At 60.8% G+C, this 20113-nt stretch overlaps 1 protein-coding gene across 1 annotated transcript; it reads right to left on the bottom strand.

The window, feature by feature from the left end:
* Window positions 1–4808: 4808 nt before the first annotated feature.
* On the bottom strand, window positions 4809–13916 carry CCNE1 (cyclin E1). The gene is made up of 12 exons (XM_081107009.1): window positions 13700–13916; window positions 13185–13232; window positions 12998–13085; window positions 12718–12786; window positions 8392–8537; window positions 8172–8307; window positions 7344–7490; window positions 6637–6732; window positions 6365–6499; window positions 6150–6261; window positions 5913–6070; window positions 4809–5734 (listed from the first exon to the last, which is right to left on the bottom strand). Exons 2-12 carry the CDS (start codon window positions 13205–13207, stop codon window positions 5612–5614), a joined length of 1233 nt encoding a protein of 410 aa, XP_080963135.1. The 5' UTR covers window positions 13208–13232; window positions 13700–13916; the 3' UTR covers window positions 4809–5611.
* Between the last annotated feature and the right edge of the window lie 6197 nt (window positions 13917–20113).

Genomic DNA, 20113 nt, shown 5'->3' on the forward strand with positions numbered 1-20113 from the left:
CCTTTGCAGCCCAAACCCCGGCAGCGCCAACCCGCAGCCCCGCGGGCAGCCTTTACTTCGCCCTACGGGGACCCCACTCCGCACACCAGACAGCCTCGGGGACGGACAGACGAACGGAGGGCACACTTCAGGGGACGCTCCTCAGACCCGGTCATCATCGCACACAGAGAGACACAGAACCTTCTGGAAGACTCCAGCTGTGGGTGCTGGAAGATGTTAACTCTGGATTTCTGGGGCTTTTCCTTCGAAGGTGGTGCGGGCCTTGCCGGCGGGCTCACCCGCCCTGGCGAGTGGCTTGCGCGTCCAGCTCCGTCCGGTGTCGCATCGGAGCCCGGGCCCCTGAAAGTCCGCTCCTCCTCAAGATCCTCCCAGGAATCCGAATGCGATGGTGGGTGGCGACTTTCCTCTCTAAAGAGGGCCTGGCCCGTTCCTGTTGGTGGCTTGTTCTCCATCTTACTGTGGCCTTTGGCAGGTAGGAGCCTGTGTTCTCCTGGAAGAATAAGAAGTTTAATGGGAGTGGCTCCCACGTGAGAACCAACCCAGCCACCCATCCAGTCACGGAGCCCGTCTTTAATGAGCACCTGCTACTCGCCAGGCCCTGAATTCCGGGCTGAGCGAGGAAACCCGTCGGCAGGCACTCAAAAAAAAAGCGACCACAGGAGTGGGTCCGTGTGGGCATTGAAAAGCGCCGAGCGGGAGCCGTGGCTGCAGCAGGCGTTCTGTCCATCCGCGCGTGCGTTCGTGAGCGCAGCGAGCAGAACTGCGGAGCAGCCGCACTGCTCCCCCTCCAACGCCGAGAGCCGTCTCCGGGGATTCTCAGTTTCTGTGTGTTCGTCCTCGTCGTCTGACTTCTTATAGCAAACGGTGCTTCGCTTTCATAATCAGAGAAAAGCCAACCAAGTCACACCGCCGCCCTGTTCCTGGGGAGAGAGAGGGGTGGCGACGCCAAGCACCAGAGCAGGTGGGGGGTGGGACGGCCCTCCCCCGCTGGGAGCGGAAATCTGCACGGTTTGGGGAAGTAGCTGAGCACACGTGGCAAAGGTGCGGGGGCAGCTGCCCGCTGACGGGGGAATGAGCCACACCTGCGCACACGTGTCCGTGGCAGCCCCGTGGGCCGGCGTGGAGAGATTATATACATTGTGGTTCATTCTCCCAGAGAAAGCTCTACAGCAATTTAGGACAATCCCCCTCCCCACCAAGTGCACCAACGGGGAAATATTTTTTTAAATATATTTTCATTGATTTCAGAGAGGAAGGGAGAGGGAGAGAGAGAGAAACATCAGTGATGAGAGAGAATCAGGGATCGGCTGCCTCCTGCATGCCCCCCGCTGGGGATGGAGCCCTAAACCCGGGCATGTGCCCTTGACCGGAATCGAACCCAGGACCCTTCTGATAGCAGGCTGATGCTCTATCCACTGAGCCACACCAGCCAGGGCACCAGGGGAAATATTGAAAACAATGTTGAAAGAGAAGAAAAAGTGGTGGGAGGATGGGCCAGGTTTGAGTGCATTTATGTGAATTTTTCAAATGTTCTGACAATTGATTGCTTGATAAAAGTGTAGAAATGCATGTGGGGGCGGCACACCCTGACCTGGGGGAGGGGGTGGGGGGGGTCTCTGAGGAGGAGAGAGCCTGGGGGCTCCCCCGGGTCTGTAACATTGTATCTCTTCTCAAAAGTGCCCTGCAGCCATGCGCCCAGCACCCCCCTCCCACAACCACTGGCACCTCAGACCCACCTTCCGCTTGATGGTGGAAGCCCTTGGGACGAGGTCTCTGTGTCCCCTTCCGCCTGGGGTCCTCCCTCCCCCGCCCATTGTGACCGCCTCCTCCGGCTGCTCTGCTGCTCGCCCTTCCCCGCCACCACCCTCACCGCCTCCAGCTCCGTGCCCCAGGCCCACCTTCGCCGCGCCCCCCCCCCCCCCCCCCCCGCCACCACCACCACCTGAGGTGCAGGTGGAGGCCTCGGGGAGGCCGCGCATGTGAGCAGGAGGGAACCTCAGACTTGACCCTCACGGCAGTCAGATGCTGCACAAGTTTGGGAGTCGATCAGGAAAATGATTTAAAAGCGGGCAGACCTCAGGAGACGCGTGGATAAAAAGCCGTGGCACACGGACACCCTGGAACAGGATGCAGCCGTGAGAAAGGAGATCGCGTTCCCTCTGAGGCAGCAGGGAGGCCAGGGAGAGCCTCGGGCTCCGTGAAACCAGCTGGTCGGGGACAGGCAAGGGTCCCATGATCACACGTGTGGAATCTAAGGAACAGAATAAACGGATGCTCGGAGTGGATCCAGGGAAGCAGGGAACAGAGTGCGGAACCTCAGAGGGAAGGTGGGAGGGAGAGTGGGTGGGAGTGATCAACCAAAGATCGTGCATGCATCTATGCATGGCCCGTGGCACGGACAGTGGGGTGCTGAGGGCCTGGGGGGCGGGGGGGGGGGGGCTGGAGGGAGCCAATGGGGGAGGAGGGGCACATATGTAATACTTCCAACAATAAAGATTTTTTTAAAAACACCCCCCCCCCCCAGTAAAATAAAATAAAAGCGGGCGGAGGGAGTGTGCATTCAGTAAAGGATGCCGTTGCCCCGTCTGAGGCTCCGGGAAACGGCTGGGAGCTGGGAACCTGAGCACCTTCGAGGCTCCGGAGTCCAACTTGGAATCGGACGAGGCAGGGAAAACGGACGCTCGCAGCCCACAGAATGCAACTGGCTGTGGGCGCAGGCACTGGACTGTCCGCAGCAAACTGCGTGGAAGACTCTGTTGTCACTGGCGGGTCAGCGACCGCGCGGTGCCATGCAGGCTCCTAAGGCTGCTCCTCCTGGCCGCCCGCCGGCAGGCCGCCTCGCGGGACAGAGGGCCGCGTGGCCTGGATGGCGCGTGGGATCAAACGGGACAATTCTTCCCGAAGCTGAGTCCGCGGCGGCAATTGCGACCCGTGATCAGCGAATGAGAGGGTAGCGGCAGGGCTGGAGACGGTCTTCCCACAACGTCCAGGGTAGGAATGTGACTGGCATTTCAGACTGCGGGGGGCGAACGCCGGCCGGGTGAGCCCGACGCGATGCGATCGGATTAGCTTGTCCCTTCCCGTCGCCGCCCAGAGCCGAGGCCCAGTTTGGCCGGAATAAACCCCGACCTGGTGTGCGTGTGGGTCAGAGCACAGACGTGACCTCGGGAGCTCCAGACCCGAAAGGGTCCCCCGGCTGGAGGTGTGGCCCCCAGACTGAGTCCACACGAACCTCAGCAGCCCGTTGCCCACCTGGTATGAGGACCCCCCTGGGCCGGTGAGGGGTCCACACGGGAAGACGCCATCGGTAACCCTCAATGTCAACGCCGCCTCCGGAGGGCAGGTCTCTCCGCGGGCACGGGCAGACGTGAGAGCGGCTCTGGTGGGTCGAGGTGGCGCCCCGCGCTGAGGGCGGTGCGTCGTCATGGCGGGACCAGCTGTCGTCTGTTTCTCGGTCGCTAACACCAGGCAGACACACCGGGGGCCACGGGCCTCCTCCAGCGGTCCTTCTGCTCAGGCCGCGGCCTCGGAGCACCGGTCCGCCCAGGAGGACCCCACCTGCCCTTCCACCGTGTCCGTCCCGGGTGCCTGGCCTCAGCGGGTCTAGCTGAATCGCAGACAAAAATGACTTGGCAGACGGACAGAGAGCCGATCAGCGAGGGGCCCCGTCTGTACTGACCACGAGCCATGGAGGGAGCTCCTTGGGGAGGGAAACCCTGCTCACCGTGGCCCTCGGGTTTCTGGCCGAGCCACAGAAAGTATCTTTTTCTTTCTTGTTAATCCTCACCCAAGGATATTTTTCTATTGTTTTTTAGAGAGTGAAAGGGAGGGGGAGAGAGGGAAATGCCCATGTGAGAGAGACATGGATTGGTTGCCTTTCGCACGCGCCCCTACCAGGCCGAGGATGGAGCCTGTAACTGAGGAATGTGCACTTGACAAAATTGAACCCACGGCCCTTCAGTCCCTGGGCCGACGCTCTAACCATTGAGCAACCAGCCAGGGTGAGTCACAGGCAATACGGATTCCTCCAAATTCACTTCCCACCAGGACGTACCCTTCACTAGCAGATTCAGAGTCGCCTGTAGCACTGCTGTCGTTTAAAAAGACGGACTTCCAGAAACGCAGCATTCCAGCCACTTGAGCCACCCGGCTCTCAGCTCGGCACTCAGGGAGACCCACAACCTGAGGCTGCCAGGTGACCTGGAAATTAACCTTCACCCCAAACCTGCTTTCCGACCCCTGTGACCTCCCTCATGTCAAGCTCCCAAACTTGTAAGAAAACTTTGAAAATAGGAAAGGTTTTGGTGCCATCTTTTTGCATAGAAAATGCCCAATGGAAATGAACCACTTTTAGGATTTTTTGCAAGTCACCCGCAAGCGATCGTGCTAAAATTTCAGCTGAAATGGCCTGGCCAGCGTGGCTCAGTGGTTAAGCCTCAACCTATGAACCAGGAGGTCAGGGTTCAATTCCCGGTCTGGGCACATGCCCGGGTTGCGGGCTCCATCCCCATTGGGGGGCGTGCAAGAGGCAGCCGGTCCATGATTCTCTCTCATTATTGTTTCTCTCTCTCTCCCTCTCCTCTCTGAAATCAATAAAAATTTAAAAAAATTTTTTCACCTGAAATGGAAGAATTGCTGTCGGGGTGTCATTCACAGTCACACAGCGTTGCCTGGAAATTTGGACAGTTTTATCAGGAAATGGCATTAAACTTGTCTCCAACTTCCTTCAAATATGACACATTGGAAATAGCTGTTTTTCCTTCTACCTCGGGCAGATTTTTTACAAAATGAGATAAAAATACCACGTTGGAAACAAGTTGATTTATTTGCTCATTCACCCTCCCTTTTACGAACCCATTCACACGCCAAAGCCTGGTGAGAAAGGAAGACAGTTGTTGAGGCCGCCACGTCGAGCCGGTCAGCACGCGTGACGTGAGCCGCTAAGATCTCCAGACAGAGCCCCTTCAGGCGGGGCAGGCGCGAGCCGGGCACTGTGGGAGGGGGCCGCGAGGCGCTCGGGGCCAGGGGCGGCGTGCGAGGGCGCCCGGAGCTCTGTCGGCGGAAAGCCTGGAGCTCCCCGAAGCGCGAAGTCAGCACCGAGAGCTCGGCGGCCGCGTTCAGTGTTGGCTTCTGAGGCCAATGAGCAGACACAGCGCGTGGAGCCAGCTGTCTCAAAGACAGTGTTACCTTTATTAAAAACGGGCAGACGTAGCAGCACTTAGAACAAGTTCATAAAAGGCATTGTACATTGTCAACTGATAGAGAGCGTGGAGGGCGGGCCCCCGCGAGGCTGGCCGTGGCCCCCATCACGACGCGCCCCGCCCGCCCCTCAGCACCGAGCGCCCCGGACCGGAGGCCGCGCTCCTCAGCTTGGCCCTGGGGTCTGGGAGAGTCAGTCAAGGCTAGCAGCGCCCTCCTAGCAGCATCGAGCGGTCGTGTCTGGAGGTGGCTGGTGAACTTGACCCACTTATCACACAATCGAGGCCTCGAGACGACACTCCCGTCCAGTCCGTCCTCAGGAGCCCTGCTTGCGCCTGAAGCTGGGGCGGCCTCCGGGGCGCGGACGGGCAGGCACTTGGGCACCACTGTCTTTGGTGAGGAGGCTGGTGGGTCACTCCGTCTCCGGCTCGCCGCTCTGCTTCTTGCCGCTGGGCGGGGGGGTGAGGAGGCCGGACGGGAGGGGAGAAACCCTATTCTGTTCCGACAACATGGCTTTCTTGGCTTGTGCTTTGTCCTGCAGACAAGAGCAGAGTGTTACCACGGGAGCAAGTGTCTCTGGACGCCACGACTGTGTCCTGTGGGGGCGAGTGAGGGAAATAGCAAAGAACCAACTAGAAGCCTGTGCGGCGCAGCGCTCAGCGCAGGGCCTGCCGAGCGACTCCCTCCTCAGGGGGGAAGGGCGGGCGACTGACCAGCAGGTCCAGGCTGTTCAGGTGGGTCTGGATGTTGTGGGCGTCCTCGGGGGGCACGCCCCGGAACTGCTTCAGCTTCGAGCTCCCTGCCTCCCTGATGACCATGGCGAAGGGGACCATCCACTTGACGCACTTCTCGATGTCGCACCACTGGTACCCTGCGGAGGACACGCAGCACGTCAGGCGCCCAGGCCGCGGCTGGCCCCTCCGCCCCCGAGCGCCCAGGGGAAGGCGCACCTGAGACCTTCTGCATCAGCTCAGAGGAGGAGAAGTGGTACAGGGCGGACGCGGCCAGGACGCCGTAGGGGAACTCTAAGCAGCCCACGTCCAGCACGCAGAGGTCCAGGAGCTGCGGGGAGAGAGCATTGAGCAGGTAGCCACACGCCTCTGCGGGCCACGGACAGCTGGGGGCCGGGGGGTGGGGGGCAGGCACCCCAGGCCGCGGCACCGACCTCTGCAATCTGGATGAAGACGTGCTGGGGATACTGAGGCAGGAGCACCTCGTACATGTCGTTCAGGTAGGCCACCTGCATGTACACGTTCAGCCAGGACACGATGGTCAGGGGACTTAGCTGCCACTTGAGAGCCTGAGGGAAGAGGAAGGAAGACATTTCTGCCCATTTTTCCTCCGAGGAGCTGACCATGCAGCCGACCCCGGCCACTGGGTCCCGCGGAGGGGCGCCGGCAGACGCACTGGCCGGGGCGGGGTGCTGTGTGCGCCCACCTTCATGATGATCAGCTCCATGGTGAGGATGTCGTCTCCCGAGCAGGCCCCGTCTGTGACGTACGCGAACTGGTGCAGCTTCGGAGGGTAGATTTCCTAAAGGAAGCAGCAGCCACTAGCAACAAGCCCCTCTCTGCCGGTTCAACTCTTAATGAGCGACCGAAGTCATTCTCAGTGTGCCGGCAGGGAAGGAGGGGCTGCACGGCAGGGAAGGAGGGGGTGCCGGCAGGGAAGGAGGGGGTGCCGGCAGGGAAGGAGGGGGTGCACTCCTGGGATAAATGCAGAGCCACTTCGGGGGTTCACACTGCGTTAACGGGAAAGAAATGAAACACCCACCCTCACCAACCAGTCAATCAACCCATCAAACTTCGCGCTGGGAAGAGTCGGAAGCGTTCATCGTGCCCAATACTTTGAGCAGCAGCTTTGGAAGCTGGGCCCGTCCACTCTGTCCTCACACCCCGACTGCAATCCTCTGCGGTCAGGGCTAACCCCTCCGCTTATCGGACTGCGTGACCCTGAGCATGTCACGCGCGCACCGCTTCTCGCCCTTCCTGGTTCATTTTTAGGGTGTGTGTGGGGCTCAGCTTTACCAGGCCTCACGTGGGGAAATGTGGGGTGTGCACGCAGACAAACAGTGGGCCTCGCCCCAATCTCGGGGGCTCTAGGGGCCGCGTGAGCCCCGCCCCCGGCGCCCGCAGACCACGCACCTCCAGCTTGGCGGCGATGAATAAGGACGAGATGCCGATGAGCTGCAGCAGCGTCTTGACGATGTCGTGCTGCGTGGCCATGTAGCGGTCGAAGAAGTCCTGCGCCAGGTAGAACGTCTCCCTGTGCAGCTTGTACACCTCGCACACCTGCCGGGACAGGGCGTTCACACCGGCTGCTGAGGGAGCAGGAAGGACGGACGGAGGGAGACGTCTGCTTCCCTGAAAGGACCCCGCTCGCCCTCAGCTCAGGCGCAGGAAGGGGACGCGGAGGAGCGAGCTGCCATCGGCAAGAAGCTCGGAGCGCGCCCAGGCCGCCAGCAGCCTGTCACAGTCCCGACTTGACAGCACCGCTATTTCCTCACAGCGGGCGAGCTCGGTCAGCCGAGGGCACGTTTGGGTCAAGTCTACACGTCCCGCCCCGGCCGGAGCTCAGCTGGTTGGAGCGTCACCCCCACACACCAGGGCGGGTCCCAGGCAGGGCACATACAAGAACCAACCAATGGACGTATAAGCAAGCGAATAACACGTCCATGTCTCTCCCTCTCTCTCTCTCGAAATCAGTAATACATTTAAAGACAGAAAATAAAAATAAAAAATAAGAAACACTACGAATGTCCACGCTCTCCTGCAGAAGAGGCAGAGCTCTGGACAGCGGAGTGAAGACTCCAGGCTGCGGTTAGGCTCCCGCTCGGACAGACGGTCTCAACTACAAACGCGGACAGTGCCAGCCTCGCCTCCTCCCAGCCTCGGAGCCTCGGCCTGTGCCAGCGGACGGAGGCCCGGGCTGGGAGGCCCGCACAGAGGCCCCGCCGGCCGGCGGCGGCTCACCTCCATCAGCCAGTCCAGGAGGATGGCGCGCATCTTCGGCTGCAGGAGAGGGTGCCGCTGCAGCAGGTGCTGGTCCCGGAGGTACATCTGCTCCTTGTTTAACATGATTCTCCAGACCTCCTCTCGGTTGGCCCAGCTACAGGACACACACAGTGAGGACAGACGGGTCAGTGGGCACCCGCCGCGCCGCGTGGGCCGGGGGCGCAGGGCAGGCACTCACTTCAGCAGAGGCAGGGGCGAGGCTCTGGGGGGCCTGGCGCCGGGGGGCTTGTGTGCGGAGATGGGGTACACCAGTTCATTGTCGTCCTTGTCCGGCGTGGGGATCAGGGAGCACGGGTTCTCACAGGCTGCGCTGCCGGGCCAGGGCTGGGAAGGAGAGGCATGTTGTAAGCACTGGCTGGGCCGCTACTTCCACAGGCGGGGAGTGTGGACGCGCCAGGAGCCCACACGTCTCCCCCCGGGACGGCGAAGGAGACACGCCCGCTAGGGCCCCAGCGTTCTGTTCCCTCGGCACAGCCTGGGAGCCTGTGGACACGAAGTCCGCGTCTGGGAAAGTGAGCAGGTCAGCAGCATCTTATCCTCCGACCATCCTTCTCACACGAGGTCTGAGCAGCGAAATGATGCAGGAGGCATGAGACACAACAGATGCCTTACGTTTTCACCAACGAAAAGCACAGACCCACGTGCAGCGAGCAAGGCGCTGGGCATGGCCACTGCAGGGCACTGTGGCCACTCAGCCAGGAGTCAGAGGTTTGTTTTTTTAAGCAAGTACAACTCAGCTACGAACACTTCTTAGAAGGGGAAGGGAGTTTCCGATGAACATTTTGACAAGACCACCCCCTTTCACAAGCATAGACAAGAAGTGTAAATCGCCATCTACAATTAAAGTCTCCCCGTTTTCAAGCACAACGTCACCTCAAACGTGGCATCTCCATGGGCTGCAGGGCCCACGCACAGTAAGTCACGGGGACCTTGCTTTCCTCAACTCAAAGCAGAGCACAAAGCTACCTGCCCAGCTAGACCCAGTCCAGCCGCGGTCGCAGGTCACACTGAGAAGCCCGCGGAGGTGGGTGGGGCCCAGGGACCCCGCAGACCCAACTCCTGCCCCAGGCCGTGCACTGGGGAGCGAGACCCAAATAAGGGGAAGTGAAGACGCCATCATTAGACCCCAAACAACAGGCGCTGCTTTGAAAGATGCCAGAACTGAATTTTACTCAGCTTTCGATATCTGAAAATACTCAGGTCATCTGCCATTGAGGGAATTTTCTTTTTAAAACTGTCATCCTATTCTCAAAAAGCCTACGACTGATTAAAAATGTTTGTTAAATGTCTTGGGGTGACACTGGTTAGTAACTTCACGTAAATTTCAGGCGTACAACGTTCTGACACCTGCCTGCCCATGCGCGCTCCCTACCCAAAGGCTAGATCCGTGGTCGGCAAACTCACTAGTCCACAGAGCCAAGTATCAACAGCACTTCTTCAAAACAGACTTGCCCAGGCCAAAAACCGACTTCTGCGCATGGGCCACGAAGTTTCAATCGCACTGTACGTGCGCCTGCACGTGGTATTTTGTGGAAAAGCCACACTCAAGGGGCCAAAGAGCCGCATGTGGCTCGCGAGCCAGTTTGCTGACCACGGGTCTAGATCCTCCCACTGCCGGTCAGGGCCTGTGTTTGCCCCTCACACTTGTCCTGCTCCCCACCCTCCCCCTCTGGTAGCCCCCATTCTGCTGTCTGTACACGACTGATTTCCTCACTCATGAGGTGGCGATTTTGTTGAAGATCCTGCAGGTGACGATGCTGCGGGCACGGAGGCCTCGGGAAGCCTGACCCTCCTGGTGTTCAAGGCCGAGACTGTTAACGTCGACCAGAGGGAGAGACACCCGAGGTGCCTGTAAGTGAACGTGGAGCGTGCGCTCCCGGTCTCCCCGTCACAGCCCACCCGCTGGCCGCTTTCACAGGAAGCCAGAGCACTTTCAGGGCAGAGCCCTTCTCCCCCAGGGGCACAGACAGGCATGCAGATGCACTGCGGCCTTGCCACAGCCCCCGAGGCCACCCCTCTCCCGCCGGCTCCAGGGTGCTGGGGGTCTTTCCTTCGCTCAGAAAGGGTTTGGCTGCTCTTCCTCCAGGAATGAATTTGAGGTCCGAAGGCAGGAGCTGGGAGCCGCCCCCACCCCGGTGCTGGAGCAGCCGAGAGCGGGCCTTTGGACATGAACCGGCAACAGTTTCCGACCTGCAGCTCAAACTGGTGACAAGCGGACACACGGCTCGCAAAGGTGGCCTCTGCGGGAGGCAGGGCCGGGAGCAGAAAGCGGTCTGCCCTGAAACGCCAGCACCTTCCCGGCCGCAGGAGGCAGCCCAGTCTGATGCAGGAAGGAAGGGGAGCACACGGGCCGCTCCTGACGGCTCCAGCTCCTAACGGCTCCAGCACCCGACTCCTTGGGCCGCTTTCAATTAAGAACAGAACTCCCGGTGCAGAATCATGTTCTGAGAACAGCCAGAAAGCCCGGGTTCCACTTCCATACCAGTCGCTTCACGTGCAAAAGATCAAACATCAGAATGGACACGTGAAGTGGACTTAGGCAGAGTCCACTGTCATCAGGCCACGGTGGGAGTGGGCGGTTCCCGTGGCCCCAGGAAGCGGTTGCCCGGAGTTTAAGGTGATGGCACAAGTAGCTCGAGGCTGTTGTCCTGGGCTGACCTAGGACACCCTGTGATTCTGTGTAATTCATGGGCAAAAGGTTCTGTGTTACCCAAAAACTCCAGCTGCGTAAATCGACCCCGAGAAATAGCGAGACATCGATTGCTCCTAAGTAGCCGGATAACTTTCAAGCTATCTACTCTCCAAAATGTGCACAAACTCGTTATCATTCATCTCTGGACAAGCATGAAAATGCCTTCTGGTGAGAAATAATATGGCGATTCACAGAGCACAACTCCCAGCTCCCCGCAGCGGGCACAGGCCACCGCTCCGCATCGGCACCCAGGCACCGCCCAGGGGCCTTCAGAGCAGAAATCCTCTGCAACTCCAGGCAGCCGGCTGCAGCCTCAGCTGAGAATCCCCATCCGAGCAAAGCACCATCCTGAGCCCACCAGGCAGAGACCCGCATCGCAGAGCCACACAGGTCCCCACGCCCGCCCTGCTGGTGTGCTCAGTGCTTAGAGGTTTGGCGCAGGAACCGGAGGGTCTCGGGCTCCATTCCGGTCAAGGGCACGTGCCTGGGTTGCAGGTTCCCGGGGCCACGCAGAGGCAACCAATGGATGTGGCCCTCTCACATCAACGTTTCTCTCTCCTCCTCACCCCTCCCTTCCACTCTCTCTAAAATCAATGGGGAAAATACCCTCCAGTGAGGATTAACCAAAAAAGAACCCAAACAAACAAAACACACACAACATGCCAACTTGCCTGAAGATTTAAGGGGAGAAAAAGGGAAGAACTTGGGATGCACTGTGTTACTTCCTGTCCTAAAATGAACTATTTCTTCTCCTGATAGAGAAGGATGTCTTCCACCCCTGGTTCACTATTCAGTGGAGTCGGCCCAAAAATGCTCACTCCCGGGCTCCTGTGCTGGGGCACTGTGAGGGCACTTTGCAGGCCGGCGCTCTCCCACGCCCAGCTGCTGGCCCAGGAGTGACGCGCTGCCCCCGGCTCACCTGGCCAGGCCCCCTGCCCTCGGCTCAGGTGGGGTTCCCGCTCAGCTTGTACCTGCGGAGGGGGTGTGTGGAGACAGGCAGCTCCCCCGGCTGCAGCCAGAACTACAGTCCGCAGCCATCTCTGAGGCGGAGAGATAATCCACGCCTGTTCTGCCAGGAACTTCTGATATTATAGTGATATCATGCGCGTGCAGGCCATTTGGCGGGAAGTCCGCGAAGGAGGGGCGAGAGACACGGGCCAGTCAGTAAGAAGTGTGTGTGGAGACACACTTACTCCACACGGCGTTCCCCTAACCCGCTGGCCTCCGCGGCCAGGCCGAGCCCCGGGCTGCAGTGACCACGACTGGCAACGGCTAGGTGGGCTGGAAGACCTTCCAGAAGGAAGGTCACAGGTTAAACCTGACCTACAGACAGACAGAGACAGACAGACAGAAGGGGCCGGGAGGGCCTCAAGCCCCAGGAGGCGCAAGCACAGTGCGAATGGGAAGAAGCCATTGATGGACCCACGCAGACCATCATCACAGCCACCCAGAGAGGGAGTCAGGAGCCCTCCCCGGGGCACGGGCCCACAGACCAGCCGAGGCCCACCCGCCCCTGCTGCACAGGACTGGGGGAGGCTGTGTCCTCAGGGCAGAAAGGGCGGACTGGGTCACTCCACGTCCATCCTGGTTCTTCCACACGCGCACCATGAGGAACACAAGCCCCCCCCCCCCCGAAACTGAGGCCGCAGAGGCCCGTGTCCCCGACAGCAGGCACTGCTCAGCCCCAGGAGGCGGCCACCGCGAAAGCCTGCGGCCACCGCGAAAGCCTCCGGCCAGCGGCAGGACGGCACGAGACCCACGCACCCGGCCGGGCAGGCGGCCCCGGGAGGCCCCGGCAGCGTGGGAACCTACCTGATCGCCACACGGGCCCCGCACGGTCCTGTCGATCTTGGCAATTTCTTCATCTGGATCCTGCAGAAACTACCGGGGCGACCCCCACCCCCAAGGAGACAGGCGAACAGCCCGGAGACAAAACACACAGAGAGAAGGGAAAGGGAGCCGGTGAGGTTGTGAGCTTCTGCACCCGCCGACCGCCCTGGGGGCACCCCCCTCTCCACACACACAGGGCAGGGCCCAGACCGGCCCCCAGGTGGGAGGGGCCGGCGCCCCCACCTGCCCCCTTTGTGCTCACCACGGCCACATTGGCCTTCCTCTTCCTGGAGTGCGCCGAGGCGTCGGGGCCGCTCTCCTCCTTCACGGTGTCCGGCTCCTGGGCATCCCTGCGAGGCCGGCCAGGGGCAGAGTGAGGGCCAGCCGTCCCCAGTGCCGCCCCCTCCCCCACCGCCGCGCCCCCCTCCCGCAGTGGCCGGGCCACTCACCTCTCCCGGCTCTCCCTCGGCATGGCGGGGCTCGGGCGGACCTCAGGCCTGGGGGGCGCGAAGCGGGCAGCGGGGTGAGGACGGCCCGCGGAGGGGGCCGGGGCCAGGGCCGGCGGCGTGCCCCGGACACCCCTCCCCCTCCCTCGCGGCAGACACGGCGGCGGGAGCCTCCCGGGCCGGCCGGGAAAATGGCCGATGGGCCGGGGTGGCTTGTCACCCGTGGCGCCCCCAACAGCCCGCGGATACCGGGTCCGAACTCGGGGTGGGGGGGGGCCCGACGCCCCCCGAAAGCTCTGCCGGCCCATCGCCGCCCTCGGGGCCCGGGCTGCCTCAGTCTCCCCCTGGACACCTCCCCCGGCCCTCCCGGAGCCACCCTGCCCGGGCACCCCGCGCTGACGCCCCCCGGGACCCGGCGACCCGGCCGCGCCCCACCCCCACCCCACCCCGCCGGGCGCGGCCGGCCGGACCCGGGCGCCCTCGCCCGCCGCGCCCTCCGCCGCCGCGCGGGGCCTCACCCGAAGCGGGTCCGCGACAGGCCGGCGGCACGCGCCGAGGCCGCAGGCGGCGGGCGGAGGGCGGGCGGGAGGCCGGCAGCGGGGCGGCGGCGGGCGAGCGCGCGGCGGTGGCGGGATCCGCGCCTGCCCCCTACACCGCGCTGGCGGTCGAGCCGGCTGCTCCTGCGCCCGGCGGAGAGCGGGACATTTAAAAATCTCTGCGCGCGGAACCGGCCCCCGGCCCGCCCTCGCGCCCTCCCGCCACCCTCCGCCCCGCCCCGCCGGCTCCGGGCCGGCCCAGCGCCGCCGTCCGCACCGCCCTCCGCGGCGCCGACTGGCCGAGAGGCCCGACCGTCGAGGGGCGTGGCCGGCACGAGGCGGGGCCGGAGGCGGGGCCAGTGCGGTGGGGGCGGGGCTAAGCGGGGGGCCTGCGCGGAGGGGCGGGGCCTGCGCGGAGGGGCGGGGCCTCGTGACAGGGCCTGCGCGCCGGGGGGGCGGGGCCCAGTGACAGGGCCTGCGCGGGGCGGGACGCGGGAGGCCGGCTGGCGCGCGCGGCGGAGGGCGGAGCCCCGCCGGGTGGACGCGGCCAGAAGCCGCGTGGCCGGCGCGGGGGGGATGTAAACACGGCGGGTGGCGGGGGTTCGGGCCCGGCTGCAGTCCCGCCGGGTCGGCCCGTGGTTGGGGCCCGGGTCCGGTCCGCGAACGACCCGCCGTCCGCCCATCCATCCATCCGCCGGCCCTGCGCGCGCACTGTCCCTCCTTGCACGTCCTCCCCGCCCCCGAGACGCAGGGTTCCGGGCCCGGAATTGGGGCGGGGATGTGCCCAAGGTCACCGCGCCAGGTCGCTGGGCCTGGAGCCAAGGCCTCCCGCAGGCCTCGGGGTCGGGACCCCCTGAGGATCCGCTCTTCTTCCCGGACAGACCTCCGCCCACCCCTGCACGCGCCCATCCACCCATCCATTCATTGCACGGATCGTCCCGCACCTCCACGTGCGCCCCTGTCCCAGCAGCTGCGCAGCTGGAGGCCGCGCTGCCCGGTGGGCGTCCACGTGGCCCGCCCTAGCGGAAAGCATCGCGAGCGCTTCCATCAGCCTCCGGATCCCGGGTCCCATGCACACTCCCCGCCGGCCTCCAGGAATCCCGGGAGCTGGCACAGCCCCTCAGCCCCCGCGCCCCCCCTCCGCTTTCCCACCCCCGGCCCTGGGGCTTGCTGCCCCAGCTCCGGCCCAGGGCTCCCCCTCCTTCCGGAGAACTAGGAGGTTTCAGGGACCATTGACTCTCCAGCACCCGGCTCGCCAGGCGGTCTCCCCCCTCATGGCCCTGCTCTGGTTCCCCCACTCCCTATGCCTCTTGCCCCTTGGCTGTAGCCTTGTTGGGTGTCCCTCTCCCTACCTTGTCTGGCTCGTTCACCGTGGTGTCCCCCAGATCTTGGCATAGTGCCTGGAGGAAGGGAAACGCATAAATCCTATTTGTGAGGGAATGCCTGGAAAAACATACGCGGGTCAAACTTTCGAGGAGCTTACAAGTTAGGGAGAGAGTTAAGTCTAGATTTGAACGACCCTTTCACAGGGGTCGCCGAAGACTATCGGAAAACACATATATCATTACATATTGTTTTTGTGATTAATCACTATCCTTTCATTATGTTCAATTTGTAACAATGAAAATACATCCTGCATATCCGATATTTACAGGACGATTCATAACAGTAGCAACATTACAGTTATGAAGCAGCAACGAAAATAATTTTATGGTTGGGGGTCACCACAGCATGAGGAACTGTATTAAAGGGTCGCGGCATTAGGAAGATTGAGAACCACTGGCCTAGAAGAAGCTAGCAGAAGGCTCCTGAGCCCGCTAAGCCCCTCCTGAAGAGTCTCCGTCCTGTGTCGCTCACCCCCCTGCAGTCGCCTGGAAGTCTGAGCCTGGGTCTTGAAGACTAACTTGTGCCACCCCCAGGAGCCCCCTGCTAGCAGGTGGTTGACCTTTCAGGAGCTCTGAGGTCAAGGCTGCTGAGGTGACCTGCTCGGGTTGGCTTAGCTGGGCATGGGACCCAGGCCCCTAACCTCCTAGCCCTGTGCCCTTTAGTAATGACGGTAACAGGCATCATAAATCAGAATTCCAAGATGGCAGCGTTGGACTAATCCTTCAAAGGGTTATCTCACCTACATAATCCTATAACGCTGAGACCAGGATTGTCCTATTTCGAGAAGGTGATTAAGCCAAGGTAATTAAGTGAGGTAACGCAGATGCACCACTGAGGACGGTGCCCGGCACCGAGTAGATGCGCAATAAATGACAGTTATTGGAACAACGGTAGACACGAGTTTTCCTCGGTGGTTGTGGCCGTTGACGCTCGCGCCAGCAGAGAATGAGAGTTCCGGGTGTTTCATATCCTAGCCGGTGTGTCCATCCACTGGGATAACGGAGAAATGAACATGGAATATTCATGCAAGGGGACGCTATGCGAGAAGAAGAAGAAAAACCGCAGAATCAGGCAGCAAGGGGACGAACCTTACAGACATAATGTGGAGGGAGAAGCCGGACACCAAAGCGCATTACTGTGTGGTTCCATTCGATTAAAGTTTCATAAAAAGCAAAGCTGTGGCCACAGTGGTCAGACAGTAGTTCCCTCTGGGTGGTGTTAATGACTGGGAGGGGACCAGGGGACTTCTGGGTACTGCACATGCTTGCGTGTTTTTTTTTAGATATATATTTTTATTGATTTCAGAGAGGAAGGAAGAGAGAGAGAGAGAGAGAGAGAGAGAGAAACATCAATGATGAGAGAGAATCATGGATCGGCTGCCTCCTGCACGCCCCACACTGGGGATCAAGCCCGCAACCTGGGCATCTGTCCTGACCTGGATTTGAACCGTGACCTTCTGGTTCATAGATCGATGCTCAACCACTGAGCCCCGCTGGCCGGGCCATGCTTTATTTCTTGATCTGAGTGGTAGTGACAAGGATGTGTAGATGCATACAGATTCATTGAGCTATCCACGCCAGCTTTGTGCACTTCACTTAGGGTACGTTATACTTCAATAAGCAACTCCATTTTCTTTCCAAAAATATAATTAAAGCAAAGTAAAGCCAGACTTTACTAACCCCTACCCACTTGGGAGCTGGCAGTCAGAGCGATAAGGGCCGAGATGGGAAAATACTGGGGACGTGACTTCACATGGAGTTGGGGCATCCAACCTACTCCTGGGTGCCAAGAAGTCTGCCTGGAGGAAGGAAGGTTGGAAGGACGAACCGGTTTGGTAGAGGCAAAAGAAAAGGTATGTCTGAAGCAGCAGAAACAGCTCCTCAAAGGCTTGGAGTAGCCTGGCCGGTGTAGCTCAGTGCTTGAGCGTTGACCCAGAAACCAAGAGGTCACTGGTACGATTTCTCGTCAGAGCACATGACCAGGTTGCTGGCTTGATCCCTGGTGGGGGACGTGCAGGAGGCAGCCGATCGATGTTTCTCTCTCATCTTTGATGTTTCTCTCTTTCCCTCTCCCTTCCTCTCTGACATCAATTAAAATATATATATTTTTAAAAAGACTTGGAGTATTCCGAAGTTACCAATGGCCACTCGTCCGGGCAGCTCACCTGCGGGTTGTGAGTGCCCAGGCACTGGCTTAGCGTGGAGGGGGACGTGGACCGGACTGGAGGTGGCAAACCGGCTGCTGGCGGGAGGGCAGCACCGTGGCCATGAGATGTTGGGAAAGTTCCTTAACCTCTTGGTGCCCCAATTTTTTCACCTGTAAAACAGGGTGATCCGCCTTGACCAGTTTGGCTCAATGGATAGAGCGTCGGCCTGCAGACTGAAGGGTCCCAGGTTCGATTCCGGTCAAGGGCATGTACCTCGGTTGTGGGCACATCCCCAGTAGGAGGTGTGCAGGAGGCAGCTGATCGATGCGTCTCTCTCATCGATGTCTCTAACTCTCTATCCCACTCTCTTCCTCTCTGTAAAAAATCAATGAAATATATATTTTAAAAAAAAAAAAAAAAACAAAAACCCACAGGGTGATCCACCCTCCAGGGTTGCTCTAGGAGCACCCATAATGCATTTGCCATAGCATCTAGCACAGAGTAAGTGCTCAATGTGTATTAACAATTATTCATAAAATTCAGGGGCATTTGCTTAGCTTTATACATGACTCAGGCCCCGAGGATGGTGGACGGGTCAGGACAGAAGCCAGGACACCAGACTTAAGGAGAAGTCAGCTCATCAGAGAATGCTTCCCAGGTAGGATTCCTTAACAAGGGACCCCAGACAGACTTAGGCACTCTAACCACTGAGCCTAACCAGCCAGGGCCAGCCAATACTCCTTCAGAGGCTCTGGTCAACTTAGAAAACTCCAGTGAAGCCCTAGCTGGTTTGGCTCAGTGGATAGAACGTCGGCCTGCGGACCAACGAGTCCAGGGTTTGATTCCCATCAAGGGCCCTCAGTTGCAGGCTCCTCCCTGACCTGGGCCCTGATCTGGGCTCGTACAGGAGACAACCCATCGATGTGTCTCTCTCACATCCATATTTCTCTCTCTGTCTCTCCCTCTCTCTTCCACTCCCCCTAAAAATCAATGGAAAGCCAGCCTCAGGTGAGGATTAACAAAGAACAACAAAAACTCCAGTGAAGCCCTGCGGTGTGGCTCAGGGGTTGAGCATCAACCTATGAACCAGGAGGTCAGGGTTCCATTGGCGTCAGGGTTCCATTCCCATCAGGGCACAGGCCCAGGTTGTGGGCTCCACCCCCAGTAGGGGGCGTGCAGGAGGCAGCCGATCCATGATTCTCTCTCATCATGAATGTTTCTCTCTCGCGCTCCCTCTCCCTTCCTCTCTGAAATCAATAAAAATATAATTTAAAAAAACTCCAGTGAAAGTTGAAATTGACCTTTAAAGTTAGCAGATGATAGAGCCATGGCTGACATGTATGGATTCGGTGCTAAACTCAGGGTTGTGGGGAACAGAGGCTAAATTGAAGACACTTCAAGGAGCTGGGGGGTGTCACTAGGTGGGGGGGCAGCTCTGCAGCAACACGGTACCCCTGCAGCCTGGGCTAAGACGCAAGAGGGCCCCCCTTTTGCTTAAATGTCCCTATTCTGGGTTTTCTGGAACCAGGCACAGCTAGGAGACATGCAGGTGCAGGGGCGAGGGGGTGGGGGTCTGAGAGAGGAGACCTTGCCACCACCCTGCTGGGCAGGGACTCCTGCTTCCCTTTAGGCACCTTGATGGGCAGGGGGTCTTGGCCAATCAGAGCACCACATTCCTGAACCTCGCAATTGGTTCAGGGGAAGACACGTGACCCGAGCTGGGCCAATGAACATCCTCCGGTCTGCTAAGCGGGCAGAGAAGTGGGCCTGGTAGCAGGACGCCATCTTGCCGCTCAGGGTGATGGGAAGCCGGCTTCTGATTGGTTGGGTTCCACTCAGGCTCAGGACTGGAGTCCTGCCACGAAGTTCCCGGATGCTGGAGCCAGTGACTGGTCTCCTCGTGTGTCCCGGGCCTGTCGGGCTGGGTTTCTCAGGACTTGCAACCAACAGGGTCATGAGTGAGTGACAGCGGGGCGACCCTCCACCTTGGACCTGCAGGCCCCGTGGGCGCAGCAGAAACAGCCTCCTTGGCGGCTTGGCGTTGCCTGGCGGGTGTCGCTCCTCCATGCCCCGGCTTCCCGACCTCCCCCGCGCCAGCCTCCATCACCCGGGGGACCCAGGAGCCCCCGCGGCCCACACCCTCGGGACACGTGGGCGCAGCAGGACTGGGACTGCAGAGCTGTCACTGCGGCCTGGAGGTGCCAACACAGCCCCCGCCCCGCAGGCAGGTGCCGGCCGCTCTCCCCCAGGGCAGGCCGCTTCCTGCCCCCTCACCTCCCGGTCAGGCTGGAGAGGGGCGGTCGCAGCCCGAGGCCACCCCGCGACCCCGAGGGCCCTTGTGCCGAGCGTGCCGAGCCCTGGGGTGTCAGCCACCCCCCAGGCGGCCTGTGGTCTGTGCCAGGGCTCAGGCTGGGGTGCAGGGGCCCTCAGGGTGGCCTGGGAGAGAGGCCTCCTGCGGCCTGTGGAGCACGGCTTCGGGGAGCCGGGCTGGAGGGAGGGGAGCCGGGGAGGGGGGGGGGGAGTCGGGGGGACTCGGCCTGGTGGGAGCTGGATGGCTCTTGGGAGTGACATGAACTCGGCTTGGGGAGCAGGTTGGGCGGCACCCAGAGGCCAGTTTCCGACCCTCCTGTCCCCCTCGGGGCTGAGGTCCTGGGCGCTCGGGTCTGAAGGAGCAGGTGCTGCTGCGGGGGACACTCTCCCCGACTCCCTCCATCACGTGCACCGACACCCCGACGGCCTCACGGACACAGCGTCACCCGCTGCTAGGGTTCCGCTGTTTGCTTTTCCTGCTCTTTCCACTCACACACTCTCACATTCACACTCAGACTCACACACACTCACATTCACATTCAGACTCACACACA

This window comes from Myotis nattereri (genome assembly GCF_964212035.1).
Source record: "Myotis nattereri genome assembly, chromosome: 15".
In the NCBI taxonomy this organism is placed as follows: Eukaryota; Metazoa; Chordata; class Mammalia; order Chiroptera; family Vespertilionidae; genus Myotis; species Myotis nattereri.

Excerpts from the sequence above, each read along its gene's own strand:
- CCNE1 (XM_081107009.1), bottom strand. The coding sequence starts at position 13,207 with ATGCCGAGGGAGAGCCGGGAGAG. Across the intron at positions 6,733-7,343 it reads TCATCGCCGCCAAGCTGGAG|GAAATCTACCCTCCGAAGCT; the intron begins GTGCGTGGTCTG and ends TGCTTCCTTTAG. Across the intron at positions 5,735-5,912 it reads TGAACAGCCTGGACCTGCTG|GACAAAGCACAAGCCAAGAA; the intron begins GTCAGTCGCCCG and ends TCTTGTCTGCAG.